Source organism: Eumetopias jubatus, unplaced genomic scaffold, assembly GCF_037043125.1.
Source record: "Eumetopias jubatus isolate StellerSeaLion01/CBP00866 unplaced genomic scaffold, mEumJub1_p1.0 scaffold_12, whole genome shotgun sequence".
Taxonomy (NCBI): domain Eukaryota; kingdom Metazoa; phylum Chordata; class Mammalia; order Carnivora; family Otariidae; genus Eumetopias; species Eumetopias jubatus.
Genome location: NW_028274818.1, coordinates 902658 through 930130, shown reverse-complemented (window position 1 = coordinate 930130; position 27473 = coordinate 902658). Strand labels below are relative to the sequence as shown.

The following is a 27473-nucleotide window of genomic DNA, read 5'->3' as shown; positions in this document are numbered from 1 at the left end:
CCCTCCCCTCCCTCTGCAAGGTTTGGCCATCTCTGTAATCAAATCCCTCTCGCTGTAGTTAAAGCCTCTTGGGGACCAGTTAAATTGGCATAAAGGATGGATAAAACAGAACATGCAAATTTCCTTTCCTTTTAAAGAGAACTATGTCTCATGGATATGACCTGAATAAACTCATCAGTTTGTTATTGCTGTTCTGTGATTGGAATTAGGAAGGACGCTTGCAGAAATCCCTGTGAAAATCTTCTGTGCTCCGTGTGGGGAGGGCAGGTCCTACCGGTTTCCTGTGGAACATTCTGGTTCCTATTGTTACCCTGTATTTATAGACTGGGCTCCACTAAGAGCCCACCTCCTTCTGTTGCTGGATGAAAGGCTATTTCATACAGTTCCCTGGTAAGGGAGGAGGATCTGGCCATAGAAGTAGTGCAGGACGGGGGTCACGGGATAGAGCAGCTGACCCTCTGCAAAGGGACACCCGTTGGCAGCATCAGGGAGTTCCCTTTCCAGATCCCCCGAGTGGAGACAGGACTTGGGCTCCTCTGCCTGCCCCCCACTCCCAGTTCTGAGCCCCCGTGGCCCACCTCTGTTGGTGGTTACCCTCCACCTTCTGCTCTGGCTTACCTCTGCTTACCCGCCCCCCCGGGCCCTGTGGAAGGGTGCTTACGGACAGGATGTTCCTAGACGGGTGGGTAGGTTTCTGAGAGGCTGGCACGGTGCCCGGAGGAATGCGAGTCAACTCTTGGAGTAGGTTTGGTTCTTCCTGCTGAATTCCTGCAAAGAGCAGAGGAGTTTAAATAATGCTCAGGTATCTTATACCCCATTCGTTCGGCAGCAGGGGACACCACTGTCACACAGCCGCGCACTTTAGGCCTTGGGAGAGCCATGGCGTTGCTCTCAACTTATTTGCGAAATTCCCATCAGAGTGCCTGCTCCCTTTGGGGATTCGTCTGAAGGACGGGCAAGAGCCATCCACTCTCTCACGGCCGCACCTGGCCTCCTCCTGTCTGCCTCCCCCCGACCCAGGGCTCGGGGCTGTTTTCGTCTTCACGCTTGGGGTAGCTGTTTAATCAGCAGGGTCTAGGGCTTCTGGAAGCGCCAGCCCCCCGCCCTCCGTTCAGAGGTCACGGGCAGACGGCTGTGGGGCCCCCTCGCACCGGCCACAGGAAGGGACAGACAGGACCCTGCCCTGCCTGGACTCTCAGATTAAGCAAGTGTTCCTTTTTTCTTTTTTTAATTGTGGTAAAAGGGGCGCCTGGGTGGCTCAGTCGTTAAGCGTCTGCCTTCGGCTCAGGTCATGTTCCCAGGGTCCTGGGATCGAGCCCCGCATCGGGCTCCCTGCTCCGCGGGAAGCCTGCTGCTCCCTCTCCCACTCCCCCTGCTTGTGTTCCCTCTCTCGCTGTGTCTCTGTCAAATAAATAAAATCTTTAAAATAAAATAAAATAAAATTGTGGTAAAATACACAACTTAACATTTACCATCTTCCCCAGTTTAAGGGCTCACTTCAGGGGAACTAAATACATTCACCCTGTTGAACGACGACCGTCCCCGTCTGCCTCCCGAACGCTTCATCCTGCAAAACCAAAACTCCGTCCCCATCGAACACAAGCTCTCCGTTCCTCCTGCCCCAGCCCTGGCGGCCACCACCTGCTTTCTGTCTCTGCGGGTCTGACGATTCTGAGCGCCTCGTAGCATCATGTAGTGTTTGTCTTTCTTGTGACTGGTTAGTTCACCCAGTATAGTGTCCTCGATGCTCATCCATGTTGTAGCGCGTGGTGGAATTTCCTTCCTTCTCAAGGCTGAGCAATATCACACGGTGAGCCTCTAGTACCTTTGGCTCATCCGTGTATCCATCGGTGGTAGGCCCCTGGGCTGCTGTTTCCACCTTTGGTTATTGTGAACAAAACTGCGGGGAGCACAGGGGTGCAAATATCTCTTCGAGATTTTGCTTTCAAGATGGAGCATCCTCAATCTGGTGCCTCTGAACTCCCAGGAAGGATCTGCATCTGTCAGTGCATCTTGTGGGGAGGGCAGATCCAGAGCCCTCGTCCGGTTTTCAGGGGCTAAGGTGCCAGAGGGCTCGTCCAGAATGTAACAAAAGCAGCCCCTGCCGCAAACCTCCAAGGACTGCATACCTGGAGCCCTGAGGCAGTGGGTGCAGGGGTGCAGGGGCTGGTCCTCCACGTCGGCCCCAGCTGTGCCTTTTGCCACCTGGGTGACGCTTGGCAGCTCACTGACGTCTCAGGGACTCAGCCTTCCAGTCCTCCCAGAATGGTTCTGAAAATCAAGCTCACATAGCACGGGGGTTAGAAGAATGCTGTGACAGGCTGAGTAATGGCCCCCCAAATGTCCAGGCATAGTCCCTGAAATCGGCAAATGTCACCTTAGCTGCAAAAGGGACTTGGCAGGTGTGGTCACATTCAGGATCTTGAGACAGGGAGATAATGCTGGATTTTCCGGATGGACCCTAATCGTGGCTGTAAGTGTCCTTATGGAAGGGAGTAGGAGAGGAAGTGCGAGGTGTGAGAACTCCAGGAGGTGCGGTGACAGGAGAGGAAGTGCGCGGCGGCAGGGGCAGGAAAGGGCCCGGAGCTCGCCCCCAGCCCCAGAAGCCGGCCCTGCCCACAGCCTTGGCTTCAGTCCAGTGAGGCTGATTTCAGACTTCTGACCTCCGAAACTGCCAGAGCAGACCTCGCGGTGTTTTGAGTCATTGATTTTGTGCTAATTTGTTACAGCAGCAATGGAAAGCTAATACACATGGGCTCTGGAGCCAGACAGCCTGGGTTTTGGTCCAGGTTCTACCACTGCCTAGCTGCGTGACCTCGGGTGCCCTTGGGCAAGTCACTAACTCATCCTGCCTCAGTCTCCTCATCTTTAAATTCGATAATCATAGGGCCCACCACATCGGGTTGTTTTGGGAATTAAAGGAGTTGGGGTTTGTGGAGCGTTGAGAGCCGTGCCGGCAACCTCGTGAGGACTGTGTACTATTTGTCACGTAATTTCCTACGAAGCCTGGGGATGTGGCTGGCTCTCGGAGCCCGGTGCCCAGAGCTGCCACGGCCTGCTGAGGGAGGCCGGGATCCCCTGCTGTCCTGGTCACAGGGGCATGGTCCCCGAAGGCGCCCCCAGCATCTGTTTCAGGGAGCACCCCGCACCCCACACTTGCAAGTCTGCCTTGAAACGGAGAGGAGAGTCAGGTGGGAAACTGCTTCTCAAAGGCCAGCAGGTTTCTTTTCCTTAGGGATTCTCAGAATCTTTAATATGCAAACAAGCCCAATGACTTTCCAGGAGGCATTCCCAAACATGGGCCCCCGGGCCCCTTTTTCATGGCTAGTGCCCGCAGAACCCCCCTCAAAGCAAGTCTGGAAGCCTGGGGGCAGCCACAGCAGGTGGGCGGAGGTAGGTCGGGCCATCTGAGAGGGAGTGGCAGAGTCCTGTTGGCCTGACCTGGGAACAATCTAGAAAAGTGTACACACCGCACCCCCAGACAGTCAGAAAGGATTATGGGCAGACCCCCATCTTCAGGGCCTGGGGCCAGCCTCGGTGGAAGCACCCAAGCCCCCACACCTCAGCCCTCAGGCCGGAGCTCCGCCAGCCCTACCCCCCGCCCCTTGGCCCCCTCTCAGGCTTAGAGCCGCACACACAGGCAACTGCGGTCTGCCTACCGGAGGAGAGCTGGGGAAGGGGCGTGCAGGCTGCAGAAGCAGGCTCAGACGGGGAACTGGGGTCCTGGATATCCGAAGGGTGGCCTACAAGATGAGGAGGACATGGCCCCGTGGACCAGAGGCGGTTTGGAGCATGGCCCTCTATGTGGGGGGCCCGGAGCGGGAGCCCCAGGGGTCTGGGTCCAGGGCAGTGCGAGGAGTGGGCGCCGATCATGAGGAAGGCCACCTCCTCCCCCGGGAGCCCAGGCCTCTGGCCGCGTGGGGCCAGCAAGCAGGGTGGGCTGCCGACTAACGTGGCCTTCCCTGCCTGCAGCGTGACGTTCCTTTCCAGGGTGGCTTGCCAGAAGGGCTACGGGCTGGCCATGACATTGGCCTTGGGGGGTGGCCTTTGGAGGGAGCCCGGCGGGGCTTTGTTCACAGCCTCCTGGGCCTCAAGGCGCTCTCTGTGGAAGAGTGGAAGACAACAGGGAGGGAAGGGCTCGGGAGACCCATGTCCCTCTAAGAACGACCACAAAATGTCCCCATTGGGCTCAGCGAGTAGCTTCCCCGGGACGGTTCTTCAGAAAAAATACTTTATTGGGTTTTCAGGATTACAAAAGCAATATGAGCTCTCGTTTTCACACAACGTGTTCTCGCTGTTACAGGGAAGTAGCCAGGAGCTTCCCTGGTTCTCAGCCCGCGTCCCCGGCGCGCCGGCACCCACGACGGGGACCAGACGGCCGAGGGCTCGTGCCGCCTTCCTGGGCACGTCCATGTGCGTGGACAGGCACAGGGAGGTTTGGCTTCTACGCACTGCTGTTTGCTGTTTAAAAAGAAAAAAGAGGAATCACACTGTACCCACTACGCTGCAGTTCTCATTTTTTACGTAATAATGTGTCAGGAATATTTCCGAAGTCGATACCCGCAGGTCCACCTTGTCTTTAAAACCAGCTGCCGGGAGGGAGTTCCACATGGCGGCTCGGAGACCGAGTCAGCCGTTTCCCTCTGATGCCTGTGCAGGTTGTTTCCACGCTGGCTTCCTTCTTCTTCTTTTTAATTATTAGCAGTTGTTATTAGCAATTCTCTTCAAATACCCTGGTTTCTTTATCTTGTGCATACATTGTAAAAGATGACTTTGCCTCGGGACAATTACAGAAATGGTGAACAATTAAAATGTTTTCCTTTATAGTCACAACGACATCCTAAGACCTTAACCTGTCCTGTCCTCAGAGGATCTGCCCCACGGGCACAGTCACCAGGGTGGCCTGCGCTTCCTGAGCCTGTGCGCGCTGCCGTGGTGCTGCCCGCCCCGAGGCCCTCTGTCCTCCAGGAGCCCCGCGGGAGCCCGGGGGCCAGGCTCAGACAAGCAGGCGCAGGCCTCCGGTGCAGCGGCTCAGGTGGGGGCCAACTCTCTTAATAGATGAGAGTGTGGACTCTGGATTCGAATCCTGCGTCCATTGCTCACCTGCTGTGTGGTCTTGGGGGGCTGTGTAAACGGGGGGGTCACTTGAGGCCCAAGATGGACTTGGGCCAAGCCGAGGACCCCCCTCCACCAAGCAGGAAAGCTCCCCTGAGCAGAGGGTTCAGCAGTTCCCGAGCTGACAGGCATGTCGGTCTGTTGGGGACAAACTCTCCCACCCACCACAAGCACCTGGTCCTGAGCTGGTTCCTCAGCTCCCCCAGCTGCTGAAAGATCCAGAATCTTCTATTGTTTTTAGCAAACATGCCCCCTGAGCCAGGATGAAAGACCCCCTGCCCAGTAGTAAGCAGGCCCGGTGAGGGCACCGCCACTCCACACGTGCTCGGCAGGATGGGTTCCTGCGTCAAAAGCAAATGGAAACTATCAGAAACTCCCTGTACGGAAAACAGTCCTTCTCACCCCAGACGCAGCAGGTGCTCAGGAACCTTCTCAGCCCCTGACCTGCCAGAGGCACCGGCCGGCCTGGCCTGTGTGGGCAAACCCTGGGGGCCACCCACCAAGACCCCTCGCAGAGCCTGGGGTGGGACATGGCACTCAGGATCGTCTGCCGTCTGTGGAGGCTAGATCTGCTTCTTATTAACTGTGTGGCTTGAACAAGTGACTTGATCTCTCACAGCCTCAGTTTCCCTATCTGTATAATGGGAATGATGACACCCATCCCCGAGCCCTCTTCAGGGCTAAATGAGGTTAATGCCTGAGTGCAGGGAGGCTGCAGTACGTGGTTCTTTTGTAATGGGTGATGGAGATGGCCAGCACCCCGCTGCTCCCTCCCCACATCCCCCGAAGTGGGGGTTAGAACTCCAGACCTTCCCCGGCTGCTATCTGAGGACTGGCGCTGCGGCGGCATGGGTCTGGGGGAGTCCCAGGGAGGGCACCCAACTCTGCCTGTGGAAGGAGAGACTTGATCTGGGTCCTCAGGGGTGAGAGGAGCTCCCTGGGGAGGACATTGACACGAGGGAAATGTTGATACAGAACTCAGAGGGACATGAGTTCTGGGACCGTGAGTGACTCGGGGTGGCTGGAACAAGATGCCAGGGTGGCAGCTGGGCCGCGTGGGGAAAGCTCCTTTGCCAAGTACAACTGGGAGGTTGGATTGGATTCTGACCGCTCCAGGGGGCCACCCAAAGGCTCTCTCGGAAGGAAAGTGGCTCGGTCTGGTTTGCATTTTCCATTCATTTCCATTCATTTGCTCTAACAGCAGTGAAGATGGATGATACCAGGCTGTGGCCACTCTAACCCAAGGATGGGCCCCCTTGCTCTTGCTTCAAGTAGAATTGAGCACAAACTCCCACCCCACACAAGGACGTACCCGGTGTCTCTCCGAAGGTCTCTGGGGACCCTTGGGGACTTTTGTGCCTCTCTTGGCAGCTCCTCTGGTACCAGACTGCTGCTCCTGCTGAATTCTGCAGGCTGTCCTGCTTCTGGGGACCTCTGTGGGCACCGGCCACCTCCCCAGCCCTTCCCCCATGATCAAGGCCTTGTCTGTGGCTCAGGAGCAAGGGCAGGGGTGACGTTGCTGGTGGTACAACCAACAACGTGGCTGTGAACTCATCGTGAGTGGGCTCTGTCCTCCCTCCTGGCCCCAGGTGCTCCTCCTGACTGCCCAGCCTCCAGCTCTCCTGTTCATTTTGGGGGCAGGTAACGGAAGCCCCAGTGTAGGTCTGCTCCGAACCACCCCAGCTGTGCCCAAAAGGAATCCTCTTCATTAGCAAACATGCTGGGGGGGGGGGGCTCCTAACAAAGATGATCTCTTCCCGATGGGGGCTCCGCCATCAGATCCAGGCACTGGAGGGGCTGCATGTGATCAGGGAAGGTGACAGGAGCGTGTCTTGTGGAAATGAAAGCACCTGTCTTAGCTCCACAAAGGGAGACCAGTCTGGACTGCTAATCACCATGTGGGGCTCCCAGAGTGCCGCAGACGCCAGCCTATTGTAATTGTGTATTGATTCTGTGCTCAGGGAAGATTCTTCTTAAAGAAGTGGCCTTGAACTTTCTTTATGAGAAACAAAGTAGAACCCAAACTAGCTGGTCCCTAACCTGGAGGGTTCTGCCTGGCAGGTTGGCAGGTGACAGGGGAGGGCCCTGGCAGACTGGTTTCGCCTCCGTGGGCTTTAGTTTCTCCCTCTGCTCTATGGGCATGTTATTGCTTCCTTACAGGGGATTGCGAGGTTGTGGTAAGATGGCATGTGCAGAATCACCTGTCTTAGCCTGTGGTTGGGCTTCTGGGTAATGTGAACACACAGGAGCATTACTGTGGGCTGCATCCTGTGCCCCCAAATCCACATGTTGAAGCTCTAACCCACATCACTGTATTTGGAGATGGGGTCTTCAGGAGGTAATTAAGGTTAAATGAAGTCTTAAGAGTGGCCCAAGCGGATAGGACTGCCATAGAAGAGCCAAGCGAGAGCAGTGTCCTCTCAGCCTCTGCCACGTGTGGGGGAGGGGTGCTGGCCGCAGCCTGGCTGTGCAGCTGCTCTGGTCGGGGACTCCAGTCCCCGGGGCTGACTAACAGAGACACGGACTCGACCCACGGGCAGTCCGTCTCCGGGGAGTGGTGACGACGTGTCCGTGGCCCTGGTGGGCGTGGGCTGGTGGCCTCCCTGCCCCTGGATGCAGCTCCCCCCATGGCTTCTGGGCCCCCATCTGCTGCTGCCCTGGCTTATTTCCCACGCTGGCCTTCTTTCTTTCTCCTCTCAAACTCTCCCAGCCCCACCGTGCCGGGGGCCTCTGCACCTGCTGTCCTGGCCTGGGACGCGTGTCCTTGAAGAGGCTCACTTTCCCCAGGTGTGCTCCTCAGGGAGCTGCCTGGGTGGCCTGCCTGGCACGGCGCTCCTGCCCTGAGCTGCCCTCGTGGCCTCCGCCCCGTGTCCTCGTCTCCTCCGACCAGACACGGCACCCTGAAGTTCAACGTTTACCTGTTTATTATCTATTTTTTCTCCACTAGAATGTGAACGCCCTAAGGAAAGAGGACTTGTCTCCTTGTTCCTGCTGTATCCCTAGAGCTTAGCATGAGGCTGTCACATAATAGGGACTCAACCCACATTGAATGAACAATCGAGTGAATGAATGAATGAATGAATGAACCAACGAACTGATGTGGGTAAAGTTTCATGCCCAAGCATCAGCATTTCTTGACCTAGACCCAAAGCACCTTGATGTCCAGCACGAGGCCTTATGCCTCATTGCGACTAGAGGCCAGCTGGTCCTGCCAATGGATTTCCAACAGACATGTTGTCAGAGGCGTATGGGGCTGCCACGGAGAGCTAGGCTGGAGGGGCTGGTGAACGGTTGGTCTCTCAGTGCTTTTCTCTACCCTTTTGATTGGAACAGCTCTGAATTTATCTGTTCCCCATTTTGGGTTTCTATGAAAAGTCTCACTAGAAGAAATGGTTCCATAGCTAGGAGAAAACAGACAGTCACAAACAGACCCCCCCCCCCCGCCACGTTCCAGATGAGGAATCTGAGGACCAGAGAGGGACAGGGACTTGCCCACACGTGGACAGTCAGTGGCAAAATGCTCATCCCCAGCAGTGTCATGGCCGGGGATCAAAGCATTCCTGTTTTGTGCGTGAAACATACTTGTTTTCTCAAACGCCATCACTGACTTTCATTCTGACCAAAGGGTTTATGGTCACCACTGCTCCCCGGCAGTCCCGAACCAACCTCAGGCTCAGAGGTGCCCCCGTGGCTCTCATGCACTCCACGGGAGCCCGCGGGGAGACTCTGCCGGGCCGGGAGCCCCCGGGGGGCACAGGGCACAGCACTTTCCGATGGGGAGGGTTTCTTGGAAAGACACAGAGTTGGCTAGCGCACCCCCAGCCCGCTGAGCGTCTCGGTGGCATCGTAGACTTCCTCGACAGCCCACGTACTTGCTGGCCTCATTCAGAGGTACGTTTTGTATATCTCTGGTTTCCCCCCTTCCTCCCTTTCTTCAGCGGGCCCCATGGCACCTTCACTACCTGGAAATTTTATGTTAACCATCACTGCAAACCCAGACAGGCATTTCATCCCTGGCAATCAGCTCTTGTCCTTGGGGAAACCTAATTAGCTATTACAGGACTTGTGATGTTTCCATGGAAACCCCCATAGTCATGGTGTACATGCATAATATACGCTCCAGGATTTAAAATATATATATTTTATATATAATTACTGGATTTTAACAAAATCTTCAATTTTTTTCTTTCGCTTTTTTTCCTGCATCTATTTTTTTAAATGATGAAAATCTTCCCCGGAGTTTTTCTCTCACAGAGAGAACAGTAGAGAACACAAGAGGTCTTTTCCACTTCCTCTCCCTTAATTTAAAAAAAATTCATAGTTGCCCGAGAATTAAAGTTTTTCAGGTTAGTCAGAAAATGTCTAAGCAGGATCGCCCCTAACAGCTGAGAACATTCTGATGAAAGATGTTGCTTATATAAAGAACCCGAAAGACCTCAGGCTTTCAAAATAGAACAGGGAAGCTGGTGAATCCAATGAATCAACTCCAAACTTATTTAGCCTAAAAGGAAAAAAAAAAAAAAAGGCTGGTTTCCTGTGTTCCTCCAAGAGAAAGGCAGGCGTTCTGCTCTCGGGGTGACTGGGGAGGCTCCAGGGTGGGCCCCTGCCCACCTGTCCCGGCCTCGCCCCCGTGTGGGCTCGAGGTGCTGTGTGCGTGCACCTGTCCTGAGGGGACCAGATGGCCCTTGGGGGCTCGTTCTGCGAGTGGCGCAGGCTGGTCTGACTGAGGCAAGGCCTGGGTGGAAGGAGCTGCGCTCCGCGCCATGCGCCTCAGCTCCGATGCGAGGGTTTCTGGAGAATTCATAAATAAGGGAAATTGGGGCTTTTTTTATACCTCTAATTGGCTGTTCAACGAAAGAATGCTCACACTGACCTCTTTGCTCGTTGCCAGCTAAATCAATTTGCCCCCCGAATTTGCCAGCAAGACTCACTGCTCCCAAACTCCCTGCAGTTTCCCCCCTCCACACCCGACAAATTGTTTAGCCTTTGTTCTTTGAGCCTGTCTACCGGCTGACTTCCTCACATGTGAGGAGCACTTAGCATGCAAAATAAGTAAACCGCTTGCAAAATCGCTTTTTAAAGGCCTTGAGTTATTCTCAGATCTATGAAATGAGGTGTCCCCAGGCTGGGGAAGCTGGCGTGCCCTTGTCATGGTCCCTCCCCGGATGGTTGCTCGGTTACGGAGCCAGGCTGACCCGGCTGGACTGGGGAGCTGCGCAGGAGTGGCAGGAGAATGTGGGGCCCAGCAGGCAAATCACCCGACTCTTCTGACACATGGGTTCCATAAGTGCGTGAGCGAGGTTTGTTATGGGTTACTTTTGTTGCATAAGAAGGCACCCCCCAAATTAATGTCTTCAAACAACTCTCGTCCCCTCATGGTTGTGGGGGTCAGCAGTCTGGCCTGGTCTTCCCTGGGACCAGGCAGCCAGTGCTGCCTGCTGGCGGGGTGACCGGGAAGATGGGGTGTCCAGCGCAGGCCCCGCTGTGCGGACCCTTCCGGACCCCTGCTACACCCCCCTGGCTGGAGCAAGGCACACGGCCGAGTTCAGATTCCAGGGGCTGGGAGACGGACAACAGCTCATGCTGGGAGGAGAGGCAAAGCACCGTGTGAAGAAGCGAGCAAACGGGGGGGGTCACTTGCACAAGCGGCCACACACGTGTGTGGGACAGGCCTCCCAGGCCCTGCCTCGCCCCAGAAGCTTCCCAGACGCGCCTCTCGTGCTAGAGCTACTGGAGGTCACAAGCTGATTCCTGGATATGTGTCGGATTCGTATTTACGTCCCGACCGTGTTCTCACCTACTTGGCTCTTTCTTATTGAGGAATAACTGTATATAGTATCCAAATAAAACTGTGTACATGCCAAGTCTACACTGTGGAATGACCGCCACAGTCCAGTTCGTGGGCACATCCGTCCCCTGCATCGTTGCCTTCTCTGTGGGAGAGCATGGAAGATGTACTTCCTTAGCAAATCTCCTGGGCTGCACCTGGGCCCCGACTTACGATGGTCTGACTCACACTCTTTGACTTCATGGTGCCGTGACAGCGATACGCGCTCATTCTATGGGTCTTTTCCTGGGCGGGGGACATGTGAGACGGTCCTCCCTCATGATGCGTGGCAGCGGCTGTGGGGCCAGCCGTGGACACGCTGACGGGCGCTCTGTCCCCACACGGCCATCGGCTTGTCACTTCCAGTGCGGCGTTCAGACGTGATGCGAGGCATAGCACCAGTGCTGTGAGCTTGGTTAGGGTCGGCCAGGCTAAGCTGCCATGTTTGGTGGTTAGGAACCCCATTGTAAGTCGAGGAGCATCAGTAGTCGGTTCTTAACAACTGTTCTGTTGAACGGAGCTGAGTTGAGTTGCCTTGGTTCTCCTTTCTCTTTAATTACGAGCTCCGTGAAGGGAAGTGTGGGATTGTTCTGTCACATTAAATCTCCCCCCTGAAGCTCTCAGGGTGATGCTCACAGGGTGAAAATCCTCCAGGTTCTCAGAACCGCCAGTTGAGTGGCAGAAGGACCAGGTGTGGAGTCAGCTCAGGTCAGGGCCTTGTCCGAGGCAGGAGAGGCCCGGGCCCGTGGCCTGCCACTGGGCCCTGCTCCTTCAGCCTGGCCAGACCCAAATGGCTGAGATCACTCTTGTAGGCTTAGGAGGTGGAAACTCCCAGCAACGGGGACAATGGGATGTGCCTTCCCTACGTGGGCAAGCCAGCGTTTGAGGGGCCGCGGTAGGAGGAAACTCGCTGGTCTGCCTGGGCCTCCGAGGCGTCTGCTCCGTGACTGCCCAGAGCCGAGCTCTTGAGGGCCCCCTGGCGCCCCGTGCCCCAGGCCAGGCCCCCACATTCCGTTGGCGTGCCTGCACCATCCTCAAATGGACTGCTCCAGAGCCGGGGCTGCATGGCTGGGACCACACCACAGGGGAGGACGGTCCTTGGCTGGACTTGCTTCCCCCTTCCCCTAACCCCTCTGGCCCAGCACTGCTTGAGATCCCGGTTCCAGAGCAGCTCCAGAACTTTCTAAGGCTTTGTTTATTTATTCCAGATTGGACCACCCCTGGGAACGGAGGGTGCCTTGCCCGTGGCTAAGGTGGACCGTTAGGTGCTTCGTTGGTCACAGGCTTAGAAATGAGTTTTCCACAGGAATCCCCATCCTGGGTGGTCGGCAAGGGGCCCTGGCCTCTTTTTCACGTGACACGTCCAGCTACACAGCCCTCTAGCCGCCAAAGTGCCAGTGCCTGCCCACCACGCGCCAGCTACCCTCCCAGGCGCTGGAGAGAGAGGAGACGCGCCAGGGGTAGGTCCTGTCGCAGGAGAGCTCACGCGCCAACACACAGGAAGTGGGAGGTGCCAAGCCAGAGGGTCTTCAGAGGAGACGGCAACTTGGGGACCGTCTGACCTGCCCCTCACTCCTCAGAGGAGGAGACTGAGCCCCAAGAGGGCACTCAGCCACGGGGGCCCCCACAGTAAGCCACTGTGCCGTTCACTAAACACGCGTTCACCCAGCACCTGCTCTGTGTGCGGGCCGGGCCGCGTACTGGAGGCGCCACAGGCAACAGGGAGGACGCGGCCCGTGTCGCTCAGGAGGCTGGCTGTGCTGGTGGCTCCCAGTCCAGAGACACTTTAGAGTCCGCTGGGGAGCTCGAAGAAACATCCCAATGCTGGCACCTCAGCCGCAGGGATTCTGATCGGCTTGGTCTGCGTGGGCCCAGGTACGGGTATTTTCAACGAACTCTCCAAGTGGTTCTAGCATTCCGGGGGACAGACAGACAAGAAGCAAAGTATGCACCGAGATCTGCAGTGTGTGAGGGACGCGCAGGAAGCAGGAAGCTGAGCAAGGACGCGGTGGGTGGGGGGCCGCCCAAGGCGAGGGCCACGGGGGTGCCCTGTGGCTCCGGTGGGCATTAGGGGGTCCTCGTGTGGGACACAGCAGTGGGACACAAGGGCCACCCTGCAGCCCCACAGGCCCCTGCCCTGGAGCCCCAGCCCCCCAACGCCCCACGGACACCCTGTTTATGAGTGCCCCAGGGCCAGCGTTAGAGTGGTTGGTAAAGCACACTTCCTTGTACTATCTGTGTTTCTGGATCCCAACGCTAATCCTGTGAGATGGGCAGGCTCAAGATGAAGAGTTCGCTGACAGAGAGGTGGAAACTGGCTCAGAGCAGCGTGTGACCCGCCAAAGGGCACACAGCTAATAACTGGATGTGGCGACCCCCGTGGGGCTCACCCACTTCTGCTCACTGCCCCCACCCCCTCCTCCCACACCAGGGAACCGAAACCGGCGGGGGCGTCAGCACCTGGGGACCAGCACCTTCCTGCCAAGCTGGGCGCCGTGATGTGCTGTCTCCTGTAACATGGAAGGCATACAGTCTCCCTCCCCGTGGGGGAGTCAGAGAGGTCTGTGACTCCGCGTCGCTTGGGTTCCTGCCCACAGTGAACCCGGTTACTATAGTAACCCGATGCAATTCTTTATTATAGGGTGCACAGTTTTCGTTTCCTGTTTGAAGAGTCTGGCCAACAGTCACGTTGCCATGGCTTGGCCTGTCGGTGGCATTTAGGAGCAGAGGGGACCCACCCAGCAACCATTTAGGGCTTTTCTGTGTCTGCAGATAGTGGAAGGCTGTGTCTGGACCACCACCCGCCGCCATCGCCCAGCTCAGCTGCACTGGGGACGGCGGGAGGGGAGTCCTGGCGGCATGCTGGGCTGGGTACCTTCTCCTGGCTAGGGATCACACCTTCCTCATGAGAGCCACTGAGCCCCATTGGACCCACAGTGCCTCCTAGTTCCCCTTGTGGAACAGCTCAGAGCTGCTTTGTTCAGCCCCGACTCCTCAGGTGGGACCTCCTTGAGGACGAGGCCTGGCCCCTCTGTGGGCCCCAGCAGCCGCCAGGGCCAGCCACACAGCAGGTGCTCACCTTCAGTCGCAGGGGTCTCAGCTGCAAGGAGGGCGAGTGTCGCCCGGCGGCCCTGAGCCCGGCTACCCGTGGTGCTAACGGTAATCACAGGAGGGCTTCCCGGCAGCCAGGCGGGCTTCTGACCCCGGTGCACACGGACCCAGAGCAGCCTCACAGAGCCGGCCGGCAGCGAGGGTAGCTGGAGGTACACAGAGGTTGGCTAACATACCCAGATCACAGAGCTAGTTCGCACTGGGGTTGGGATCCTGACCCAGGGCCCCCGCCGTGGACACTGCTGCCTTGTGTGGGGCCAAAGTGCGGCCGGGGCACACGGACCCCTTCTCCGCAGAGGGAGAGAATCTGCGCAGCCCCGGGGTCGCTCCGGTAGGAAGCACCGCCGTTCACCTCCACACCCCGCGCCAGGGCCCGGCAGGGGCGCAGGGCCGGTTTTAGCAGGACCGGCACCTCCTCCTCCTGCTCACCGGACAGCCAGCTCGGGGGCGCCTTCAGGAAGGAAGGGGGCCTGGGAAGCAGTTTGGAGAGGCCAGCAGGGCCCCGAGCGCACAGGCCAGGCCTCCCCTGGGGGCCCCGAGGTGAGCCCCGGCCACTCTAACGGGCTCTCTGCTCCCGCCAGCTCTTCGTGATCGACAACGGCGCGGACGACTGGCGGATCGCCATGACGTACGAGCGCATCCTGCACATCAGCCTGGAGATGCTGGTGTGCGCCATCCACCCCATCCCCGGCGAGTACAAGTTCTTCTGGACGGCCCGCCTGGCCTTCTCCTACACGCCGTCGCGGGCGGAGGCCGACGTGGACATCATCCTGTCCATCCCCATGTTCCTGCGCCTGTACCTGATCGCGCGCGTCATGCTGCTGCACAGCAAGCTCTTCACCGACGCCTCGTCTCGCAGCATCGGCGCGCTCAACAAGATCAACTTCAACACCCGCTTCGTCATGAAGACCCTCATGACCATCTGCCCGGGCACCGTGCTGCTGGTGTTCAGCATCTCGCTGTGGATCATCGCCGCCTGGACCGTCCGTGTCTGCGAAAGGTAGGCCTGCGCGCTCCCGGCGGCTGGGGGACGGGGGGAGGCGCACACATGCGACCCGGAGGTCCGGCAGGTGCGCCTGGGGGAGGAGCCGGGCGGGGCCGGGCGGGCCAGGTAAGCGAGGAGCCGCGCGCACGACGTGTTCTGTTTCCTCTGTAAGTCGGTGTGCGCACGCGTTCTGTGCCTGCTTCCCTCGCCCTTTCTCACCCACAACACTTTGCAGTTCTATATTATCGCTTCTTCTGGGACGTTAACGACGCTCACTAGCATTATCAAGGCTTTGGGAAGTCCTGCAGTAAGGAAACTGGTTTAATTTTGTTTAGTCCAGATATTCTCAAAAGTATTCACCCCCAAACCCCTTTTCATTACACTGTTGATGCCTCGCTGCCCGCCGTGTGGGCCACACACCAGCAGCAGCAGCATCGCTGGGGACTCCTTAGAATGTGGAGCCTCAGGCGTCACCCCAGAGCTGCTAAGTAGAATTTGCATGTTAACAAGTTCACCTGGTGATTTGCATGCACCTAAAGTTTTGAGAAGCACGGTGTGGCAGGAACAGACTTTGGGAAACACCATTTCAGGAGCTGGTGCTGGGCAAGCAGGAGGATGCGGCCTCTTAGAGACCCACCTGTAACGCAGAGCGCCGGCCCCTCCCACATGCCCTCCCTGAGGCTCAGGGCCGGACAAGGCCACCTTCCTCCACCGTCACCCCCAAGCTGCCCTTGAGGACTCCTGTCCCTTTCCAGCCCTGGATATTCATTTTAATCCGATTTCCCATGTGGAGTCTGAACATGTCTGTTAGAAAGCTGGATTCTCTCCCTAAGATGCTGTGAGGCCTCTGGCAAGTCACTTAACCTCTCTGGGCCTCAGTGTCCTTATTTTAAAATGAGGATCTCTTGAGAAGGAAAGAAGAGAAGTTCACTTGAGTTGTGGGGAGGCCCGGGCAAGCACCCTGGGCAGTTTGCACGGACCTGGCAGTCCCCCTCAATCTGCTGTGTTGCCAATCTTCCAGGCACCGGTGTCCCAGCAGAAACAAAGCGAGAGACACAAGGGTGGAGGAGAGTTAGCTAAAAACGTCTCACGTGGGTACGTCGAGCCAGACTTCCCCCCTATTTGGAGATGTTCTGTTTGCGGATATTTGGCCAGCAGACACACAGTCAGACCAAGAGAGCTTTCTTCTGCAGCCGCAAGGGCCCCTAAGCATGACAGTGTCAGTCCCTGCGAGCCAGTGCCTGGTGGGGAGACATTTCTTGTGGGCAAAGCCCCAGGGACACATGATGCCCACCTCCTCAGAACCCCGCCTTGTGGCGGCTGGCACCACAGCATCTGCTTGGGCAGGGGAGGGGCTTCCTGAGCCTTTCCCCGGGAGCAGACACTCTCTCTGCAGTCAGGAAAGCTGGTGCTTGGGTTCCAGCCCTAAATCCCTCGACATACTCCATGCTGAGCAACATCGTGCCTGCCACTGTACCTCTCTGGGCCTCGGTTCTGTCACCTGCAAGCTGGGGTCGTAATCCCTACTTTCCAGGGTTTGTTGTTGGAGAGAAACGAGGCAGCGTGTGGGCCTGCCCACTGCAGCACAGTGGTGGTGGGAATCAACCGTCTTAATGGAGAGCTTCTGGTAACTCTTGGGAATTATGTGGCTGCTTCGTAGAATGAGAACCAGCCAGTGCCTACCACAGGTAGGCCCCTGCCTTCCTGTTCTCCTTCCTAAGTGATCGGAGCCGAGTCTTCCAACCACTGTGATTGAATTTGCAAAGCCCTTCCCGGTGTTTGAAACCTTCCGCGTCCTCATGTCAACCCCGCTTGGCATGGTTCAGACAAGCACTTGTGCTGAACGCGGAGCAGAGCATCTGCAAGGGAGTTTCATTGTTTATTGAACCTGACACAAAGTGGTGACTATTTTTTACCCGAAAATAAGCATGCTTCCAAGTGTATACTTTGCAAAGTACTCTGTTGCCTTTTATTTGGTGTTGAAGGGCCCGCCAAGGCTTCTGAGCTGAGGCTGGGTCAGCTGGCTCCCCTCTGCCCGCCGCACGGCCACAGTCCCACGAAAGCCACAGAGAAACAACGAGCAAATCCCAGGCCTCGTGCCGGCCCCCACTCGCATGGAAAGCCCTTCGACCAAACAGTTTCTGTCCAGATAGAACCCGAGGACATCACAGCCTCGGTGTGCGTCATGGTGACGCCTGCGTTCCCCGGCTCCCCCGCCGGTCCTGTGACATGCTTCTGTGGGTCCCCTCCGTTGCCTGTGGTAGAGGTGCCGCGACCGTCCCCACGTCGGAGCTGTGGGAGCGGACAGCAAGCAGCGCCCTGAGTCGCAGGGCTAGGAAGTACGGAGCCAGAGTGTGAATTTGGTGCATGTGTGTCATCCCCCCCCCCCGCCCCCACGCTGACGCTCAATCTCACAAGGACGCTGTGGCCTGGACTGTCCTGGGGGCTCCCGGCCCGAGAGTCTCAGGGCCGCTCAGGCTGGTGCTTAGATCCCAGGCCCCTGCTCTTTGTGCCCTTGCCCTTGATCACTGTCCTCGGCACTGACTTCATGGTAAATTCACACACAGCCGCTGTGCGCCACCCATGTGCCCACTCTGGACCTCTCGCCTTCCCGCAGCTGGGGCTGGTGGTGGCCGTGGAGCAGCTCTTCAGAACTGCCCAGGCTGAAGGGAGTGGCCTCGGCCAGGTCAAGGGCCCTGCCCCGGGGCCACGAGCACCCAGGACCGGTCAGTGTAGGAGCGTCAAGGCTCAGGCTCCTCGCCTCCTGCAGGATGGTCCCCACAGGGCCTTCCCAGCTCCAGGGGCCCTGAAGGGTCCCCTGAGGCCCCCTCTGACTGCCTGCCCTTCATCTTCCCCTCCGCCCTACCCGCTGCTCCCCCCGGGGGCTGATGCTGAGAACTGCCCCAATAAAGCTCCTGCGTGAGACTCTTTCTCAGGAGCCTGGCCTATGGAGCTGTGAAAACATGTATAAATAAGCGTGTTTTCTGCTGCTCAGGGAAGCACTTCTCTTTCGGTGACCAAGCAGTTTCTTTTAGAATCCAGCGTAGATGATCACTGTCCTTTCCCAGCGCCCAGCACTAGGGAAGGGGGGGAAGAGCCCTTGACGCAGGAGCCATTCACAGACTGGACGGAAACTGGACACGGGGCCGTGCTGGGGGGGCAGCAGCAGCAGGGCCAGGCAAGATGTGGCTCAGCTGACCGGAGGGTGAGTCTGGCACCTCAGTCGGCATAGAGGGAACGTGACAGGTTCTAGAATACTCCTGCCTGCTGATGCCCAGAGCGGAGCTCGTCCACATTCCGGGCGCCTTTCATCAGCCTGGACTTATCTGGTTGTATACACACACTTCTGAAGTTGCTATGGAGACCCCTCTTCAGCGAGATGCATTGTAAAAGGCATTTCTCATATCTTCGGTTGGCTTTTATGTGACAGTAAAGGTTTTTCACGTTTCCCCCTTCCGAGGAAAAAGGAGTTAGCAATCACGCAGCGCTGTCTGCTCCGGGGAGGGCAGCTCCCGGTTGCCAGGACGGCCCTGACAACACAGGCTTGTTTTCCTTGGACACCCCAGAGCGGCCTTACATCACCGGCTGTGGGCCTGACAGTTGTGGCCCTCCGCATTCTCTGGGATTCTCCTGGCTACGTGCCCGCCTCCCACGGCCGCCCAGAGCCCATCGGAGGAAGCTCCTCATTAAACACCGTGTCGTGCGAGCAGGCTGGCTGTGGAGAGCCCTGTGTTCGGGCCGCAGGCTGCATAAGTGGGCTTTCCTGGCCCGCCCTCCGCAGAGGCCAGCTCCTGGGGAATGTTTATTTCCCCGCGGGAGGCACCGAGGTCTCGCAGAGCATGGATGCAGCAAACCATCTTGTGAACCAAGCCGGGTTTTGTAAACCACCTCCAGCCTCTTGAACGGAATCCCTTTGGACTATTCCTCCTGAGGCTCCAAGCTCTGCACACAGCCAGCCTGTCAACAGGTCTTCGGTGGTGACAGTGTGAATTTTCATCTATTTCTACATATTCGTATTTTCATGAGAAACTGGGTTCTAGAAGCCCTGCCCCTGGAACTGAAGGAAAACAGCTACGGGCCCCTTCTTTCTCTTGTTCAGAGCCACCCTTCCCACTGCAAGAGATCAGGAGAGGCCTCCTTCCTCCACCCCCGTTGCCCATGTCCGGGGTGGCACCAGCCAGAAGCCAGGAAGTGAGAACAGCCCCCTCCTCTGCATGTCCTTTCCACAAACTCCTGCCGCCTCTGGCAGGGGACCTCAGCTCCAAGAACCGAGTAGGGACACAATCTACAGCAGGACCCACGGTGTGGGGTTGACACAGCCCCCAGGCCGAGACCTCGTGGGCCGGGCAGAGCTGAGAGCAGGGCTGTGGTTTCTCGCGGGCCCCTTTGGTTGGAGGCACAGTCGCTGGTGCGGAGCGCACACCGAGCCCCACCGGGGCGATGGGGAGACACGATCAGAGCTTCTCTTCATAGTGACTGTGATCACAAAACTTAAGATTTAAATCCAGAAAAAGATGTATTTATCTATTCATTTGAGAGAGAGTGTGTGTGTGAGCAGGGGGAAGGGCAGAGGGAGAGGGGAGACAAGCAGATTCCCCACTAAGCCTGGAGCCACAGGAGGGGCTCGATGAGGGGTAAACCCACGACCCTGGGATCATGGCCTGAGCCGAAATCAAGAGTCAGATGCTCAACCAACTGAGCCCCCCAGGCGCCTACAGAACTGGAGCTTTTAAGTATTTAATAAGCGAGTAGGCAGTAATACATGTGTGCGACTAGTAATAAATACACATATAGCAGAGGAGGGTACATACTCAAAGTCTTTGTACTAATAGGAGTACATGGTTTCAGAAGCTTGCAAACCACTGCTTTGGGGTATCCGAGGACCTGTTAGTGAGGACAAGAAAGCACCCGCCATGGGGGCGTCCGGGTGGCTCAGTTGATTGAGCGACTGCCTTCGGCTCAGGTCATGATCCTGGAGTCCCGGGATCGAGTCCCGCATCGGGCTCCCTGCTCGGAGGGGAGTCTGCTTCTCCCTCTGACCCTCCCCCCTCTCATGTGCTCTCTCTCTCTCTCATTCTCGCTTTCTCAAATGAACACATAAATAAATAAAATCTTAAAAAAAAAAAAGTACCCACCACATTGGATGAAGCCTGCCCTCTAGCTGAAGGAGGAAGTCAGTAGCCCTGGGGACAGGGGGGAGCCAAAGGGGTGCGGGTCTGGGGAGATACCCCTAATGGCACAGTGAGTTTCTGGCAGAAACGTGGGGTGGGGGGGAGATCCTCCCTGAGGCCCTGGAACCAGACGGGCTAATTAAGAAAGAGGAGAGTAATTGTAGATGCAGGAGAATGTTTCATCACGAGAGCCGTGGGGCAGGGAGAGCAACCCAAGAAGGCTCTTAGGCTCCCTAATGGTGCAGGAGGCTGTGATTTCTGCCCCGGGGACAAGGCAGCAGACATGAAAGGGAACGTGTTTGGTTCACAGAAGCACAGAGTTCCAGAAAACGAAAACTATTTTAGCACAAAGAAGATTCACATTGGAGGCACTGAATTTTTAAAACATGGAATGTGGAGGACGCACTTAAAAGTTCTTTCAGAATGTGGAACAGAACGTAGAGATGAGAGGTGGAGGTAGGTCAGAACGAGAGGCTCCAGAATCAAGGGTAAGCCCGAGAACTAGAGCTATTTTAGAGGAAGAAACCAGGATAATCTGGATAACAGCATAATCAAAGACATACACCAAGAAAACTTTTCTAGAACTGGCAGCCCAGGGCTGGTGGGGGTGTTAAGATTAGGCAGATGGAAACAGCTGTTCTCAGGCATAACAGGGATGCAAAGCCATACCTAGACATATCCTAATAAACTCTTTTTCTGGAAAATTTCCTGAATCTAAAGGTTAAGCAATCCTAGGACACAAGGGCAGCACAGAATAGAACTTCCTCAGGAACCCTAAACTGCAGACATTAGTGTCATTCCTGTGGGAAACAAGAACAAAAGTCATCCTTGGTGTTTTGTGGGCTCAGGAGGTAAACAAACTGCACATTTTGGGGAATGAATCACAATTAAGGTCTTAATGCAATGGTGTGAAAGAAAGACAGGTGGGCAGCACTGAAGCCAGGTAAACGTGAAATCCAGGTACATTTGACCATGACTGCAAAACCAAACTCTGATGTCAAACAAAAAGTGGGTTCTGGAGAGAGTAGATGTGTGGTAAAAGATTCCATAACAATTAGAGAGTTGCAAACTCCCAGATTAAAAAGTTGAGAGAAGGCTAAGAAGGATTAGTAAAAGCATGCTAAAATCACCATCTTGGGTAGAAGAGAATGTTACAAGCCCTATCATCCAATTTTAATAATTAGAGAAATATAGTTTAAATCACTTTTTAAACCTAAAGGTAACCACAGGTAGAGTTTTTGAAGTGTGACAATAGGATAGCAATAGCATCAGCCAAGTATTATTTCACTTAACCTGCACCCCAGCTCCGTGAGGTGTGGGGGCCACTGCTATCTCCACCCCCCCTCAGAGGAAGCTGAGGCAGGGAGAGGTTAAAGCGGCATGCCAAGCGCCAGAGCTGGGGAGTGGCAGACCCGAGACCCCAGAACCCTGCCGCGAGCCCCACTCTTCACTACCTCGAGAACATGCACTCTCCACATCCCTGGGGGACACACACACACAACGTCAGAGACAGAAAGACAAAAGAAGTAGGAAGAACTGAAAAACACAGAAAGCATAAAAGAAGATGAGAAAAAACAAACTTACAATTTATAACAGTCAACATAATTGAGTTTCCCTCCCCTGTTAGAAGGCAATGTCTCTTAGGATGGGATTTAAAAGCAAAATTTGATTTCATGCTGTTTACAGAAGAGGTTCCTACAGCGGAAAGACCTAGAAAAATAAATGAATAACAGAGATTTATTAGGGAAGTACAAACCAAAGGGCAATTGAATAGAGGTCCTCATTTTAAACCAACTTGAATTCAAAGCAAAAAACATTAAATGGTCTAGAAGGACCATTTAATATGGATAAAAGTACCATACACAGCAAACTGTAAACTTTTATGCAAAAATAAACAAGGAGATTGAGACCTGAATTATTAACTGTTTTAATAATTGATAAATATTGAACTTTGTAGCCCATAAACAAATAATACATCTTCTTCTTAAGCATTCATGGAACATTTACAAAAAATCAATCAACTTCTTGGCCACACGTTTCAAAATACCAGAAAAAATCTTCAGACATATTTTCTAACCACGAGGCCATAAAAATTCAATTAAAAGAAAACTTTAGGGGAACTTTTGAAGGTACAACTTGGCCAAAAAAGAATCGTTCAAAACCACCATTAAAGACTATTCTAAAAATTACAACGATGACTCTGTGTATCCAAACTCACAGTGTGACCAAAGTTGTATGCCCAGGAAAATATCCTCAAAGTTTTTTATTTAAAAAAATGAAGCATGAAAATAAATAGAATAAATGGAAATTCACTAGGAGAACAAAACCTCAGGAGAACAGATTATAAGACAGGAGTTAATAAAGTGAAAAACAGAATTCATACATCCAATGATATCAGCTTCTAATAAGTTTAATCAAGATAATGCTAGAAAACACAAAATTAGGAATTTTATGGGGGAGTAAGTATGGATTCTGAGGATGTTTTAATAAATAAATGAGAGTAGCTTCACTTGTTTTGAAAGAGAAGACCATTGAAGGGGGACTTTGCTGGATAGTTTTGTATTATAAAACTAGGGCTCCTGGGTGGCTCAGTCGTTAAGCGTCTGCCTTCGGCTCAGGTCATGGTCTCAGGGTCCTGGGATTGAGCCCCGCATCGGGCTCCCTGCTTGGCAGGAAGCCTGTGTCTCCCTCTCCCACTCCCCCTGCTTGTGTTCCCTCTCTTGCTGGGTCTCTCTCTGTCAAATAATAATAAAAAAAGTCTTGAAAAAGATTTTTGTATTCTAAAACTAAAGTAATTAAGTCCCTGCGGCATTACTGAAAAATGAGTAATGAGAGATCAATGAAACCTAGTGGAAAACCCCAAAATAAGCCCTAGTTTGTAAGAACCTAGTGATGAGAAGGAAAACCAATTAGGAAGCCATAGAGTCTCCAGTAAATGTTAACAGGGAGATTGGAGATTGATACCTGGATGAAAAATCAGATCAGAGCCTGCCTCTCACCAGCTACCGACAGAATTCCAGGTGCATTGAAGAGTCGGATGTGAAAGAAGAAGCCATGAGCAAGCTCCAGAAAACAAAGTGAACATTTCATCAATCCTGCGATGGGAAGAATGTAAAATCTCAGAAGACACATGAAGGAGACTGTTGTGTCTGCTTACATCATATGTACAACTTTAGATTTCTGTCCTCCAAAAAATACACACTTATTTTAAAAGCGAATGTTACACTAGGGAAAATATTTGCAGCAAACATGATGAGAAGTACATATCCCTGTTATGCAAAGCAGTCTCAAAAGTCAATCAGGGAAAGTGAACTCAGTTAAAAAAAAAAAAAAAAGGCTAAACATAACACTGGAGAACCACGTTGGAAGAAACACAGACGTCCAGCTTCACCAGTCACGGAACCATAGATGAAGACTACACGGAGAGTGATGGCTTCTCCTCTGGAATTGACACAGATGTAAATGAGGGTGATGCTGGAGAAAGCTTCTTGCTGGCGGGGGTGGGTCGCCCCTCCACGGGAGGGCACAAGGAGAAGCCGCCTGGGGAAGACAGCGGGAGAGCAGGTCTTGGGGGCCTTCACGAGTTTGCAACTTCCATCAGTAATTCCTTCCAGGACGCTGTTGTAATGGGATAATCGAATGATGTCAGGATTCTTCAGCATGCTGCCCTCCCCAGCAGTGGAGAATCAGAAACCACATAAATGGCCCGGGATTTGAGCAGTTAATCAAATGATAGCACATCCGTCCTATGCGCAATTAGGCAATAATGTCAAAATCAGCCTTTTGAAGCCCATAGGCAGGAAAATAGTCGTGGTATAGTATTTGGAAAAGGAGGACAAAAATAGTATTATATAGGGTGTTGCCAATTTAAAATCGATACCAGACACACAGAAAATTCTTGGAAACACATAAATATTGCGTTTTCTCTGTGGGATGTTACGTGTGATTTCCCCATTAGATTCTATTGTATTTTCTGCAATGAAAACGCATGACTTTATGTGCTTTTGTCTCTTTTTTTAATGGAAAGAGGTAGCAGTGGCCTTTTCCTCCCTCCACAAATCCCCTCTTCATCTTGCACAGGAACTCATGTTTTATGTCAACAGAGCTTGGAAAGTAAGCTTGCATGGCTCGGGTTTACATACAATTTTTCACAGAAGAGAGTCAAGTTCCTTCCGAAGGCTCCCTTCCCGCCTGGCAGCCAGCGGCCTTAGTGGGCAGGGCGGCCTCCGTGAACCGGCGAGTCCTCTTTCCCGGGCGGGTGTGGCGCTTACAGCCCCTCCGTGGCCGCGGGACGTTCCTGGGAGGACCTAGAGCCGATGTCCGGGCAGGTGGAGTCTGCAGGTGCGCTGTGACCCGAGCTCCAGGGGCTCTTCAGCACCGGCTGGGGGCCGGCGGGACTCACAGGCCCGCCAATGTGGACAGGTGGTTCCCGTGGGGAGGAGCTGCTGCCGGGAGCGCGGACAGGTGGGGCCGGAGGGCGGGGTCTGCACGGGGCGGGGCGGGGAGCGCGGACAGGTGGGGCCGGAGGGCGGGGTCTGCACGGGGCGGGGCGGGGCGGGGAGGGCGGACAGGTGGGGCCGGAGGGCGGGGTCTGCACGGGGCTGGGCGGGGCGGGGCGGGCGGACAGGTGGGGGCCGGAGGGCGGGGTCTGCACGGGGCGGGGCGGGGCGGGGAGGGCGGACAGGTGGGGGCCGGAGGGCGGGGTCTGCACGGGGCGGGGCGGGGCGGGGCGGGCGGACAGGTGGGGGCCGGAGGGCGGGGTCTGCACGGGGCGGGGCGGGGCGGGGCGGGCGGACAGGTGGGGGCCGGAGGGCGGGGTCTGCACGGGGCGGGGCGGGGCGGGGCGGGCGGACAGGTGGGGGCCGGAGGGCGGGGTCTCCGCGCGCTGCGGGATTCAGGATCGACCGTGAGGTGGCGCCGCGCCCGTGGACGGTCACCAGTCACTTGGGGCTGGGGCTCTGCTCCAGGGCTGCTCCCCTTTCCCGGCCCTAGCAACCCACCTTCTGTTGTCAGGGCTTCGTCGGACGTGTTTCCCCATCTTTACTCCTCTACAGCCCACTTTCTCCTTCTCGGGGACTTGTGATTCAGCAAGTCTTTCCTCTTGGACATTTGTGGTGATTTTGTGCTCTTTGACATTTAAGCATGAAACGGTTCATTTGTGACCAGTGTATTTGTGCTTTTATATTAAATAATAATAAGTTACTTATATATTAACGAATGACATCTCTTAGGAGAGTGAAGATCTGGGGAAATGACGAATGTCTGTAAAGTCAGCGTTCCGAAGTACGGAGTTTGGGACGCGGGTGAGAAGTGAACTCCCCTTGCCCATCTTTCCAGTCAAGTCAATCCCCAAATAACGCCAGCCTAGGTCATGCTACACCCTGGGTTTCCCTAACCTCTCTCTGCCGGGAAGGGTTAGGGCCCGCCTCGGACAGGATTTCGCCTCAGGAAGACCAGTCTAAGCACCAGCCTTCTTTCTCCAGCTGGGCAGGACATCCAGCCCTCCTCCACCGGGGATCTGAGAGAGACGAAGCCCTATAGAAGTGGGCTGGAATGACCATCTTCCCAGTTCTGCCAGGGGTAGCACACAGCTGTGTGGTGCTGCATGGGTCCGAGAGAAGCCGCTGGGCTCTTACAGGGATGCCTAAGGGCCTCGGGCTTCATTGTTCTTCCTGGGGCCCGTGGAGGAGGCAACAGGACCACAAATCCTCCCAGGGAGCGAAGGTGAGACAAGGGAGGGGTTCCTAGAGGCCACGTCAGCCACGGCTATGTGTGGGCTGGCATTAGTCAAGACAGGAAAACCACATTCTGTCAGCTTTTCCACTTCGGGTTGTTTAGTCTGTCCCTGGTGACCCCATTGTGCCCTGCATCTCTAGGGCAGTCTCCCACCAGCAAGGGACGGGGCCCTCACCCACAGGCCTTCTCCGAGCGTTCGATGGCCCAGGACGGGTCAGTGTGCTCTCCCCACCACCCTGGGCTTTCTGTCCCCTGCACACCACCACCCACGCGGTGTGGAGCCCTGCAGTCCGGGCTCCCACCACCGCCGCTGCCAGGGGATATTTTCATGGGATTTTCTCCCTCCGTTAATGCAGACTCCCCCATCCCCTGAGACTTGTCCACAGGCCCCCAGACGCTGAGCTGGGAAGGAATACGGGCACTTCAAATGGCACCTCACTGAGCACTCCCCGCACACACTCCCCTCTACCTGGATCCCTACTCACCCCCCCACCTCCTACCCCCCCAACGCCTAAGCATTTAGGAGCAACCACATCTGGGTGAGAATCCACAAGCCCTAACACACCCGGTCATGCTGTTCTCCCAAGAGGCTCATGGGAGCTGCCTGCCAGCAGGGCTCCTGCAGGCCGGCCCAGACGTGTGGGTATGGGCCCGATGGGCTTGGCACCCCCACAAAAGAAGGGGCACAAAGCCTAGTTAGCAAAACTCCTTTGGAAATGTTAAACATGTTTCAGCTGAGCCAACAGACACACAGCGGTGGGAGAGCACAGAGGCTGAGTCCATGAACTCAGGGCGAAAGACAGCCTGGCTCCTGGTTGTACACGTACGGAACCTGAGCAGAGTCAGCTTCTCCTGAACATGCCTGGGACGAGGAACTCACCACTTCAAAAGACAGCTCTGACCTCGTAGAACCTTCCTAATATTGGTTAAAATTAAACTCCGTGTAGTTTGTGACTTGGGTCCTAACTCTGTTTTTTGCATCAACACAAAAAAGTCAAGCAACACAGATTGGTGGTTAAACCATCACCATCTGGGCAGATTTGGGCTTGGGCCTTGCTTGGGCTGGCTCTTCGTGGTGGGCGACCCTGTGGGCAAGCCAGCCTCAGGACATCTGGGAAAGGGGATAATTCACAGAAAGCCCCTTGCAGGGGGCACAGCGTTTAGCACAGTGTGAGCTTCCAGTGAAGCAGGCCGGTATTCCCTCTTCCACCGGAGGCCCTAAATATTTGAGAACCTGTCTCATCTTCTTGAAACGAATGGTCTCTGCGCCTCAGACAGGTCCTCACAGGACTCTGTTCTGATCAGACTGCTGTCTCCTGCTCGTCTTCCTCCCTGGTCATCTGTGCCCCCACGAAGTGGGGGCCCCAGACTGAATCCAGTGCCCCTAGTGTTAGGCAACCTCCCTTATTTTTTTAAAGATTTTATTTATTTGAGAGAGAGAGCATGAGCCAGGGGAGGGGCAGAGAGGGAGAGGGAGACGCGGGCTCCCCGCGGAGCAGGGAGCCCGATGCAGGACTCAATCCCGGGA

At 55.3% G+C, this 27473-nt stretch overlaps 1 protein-coding gene across 1 annotated transcript in view; it reads left to right on the top strand.

The window, feature by feature from the left end:
* The window catches only part of KCNN3 (potassium calcium-activated channel subfamily N member 3), a 127277-nt gene that overhangs the window by 60704 nt on the left and 39100 nt on the right, over positions 1–27473 (top strand). Inside the window, exon 3 of the mRNA XM_088029050.1 lies at positions 14635–15053. Within this exon, the coding sequence (XP_087885176.1) occupies positions 14635–15053 (419 nt within the window). The remainder of the gene's footprint in view (positions 1–14634; positions 15054–27473) is intronic.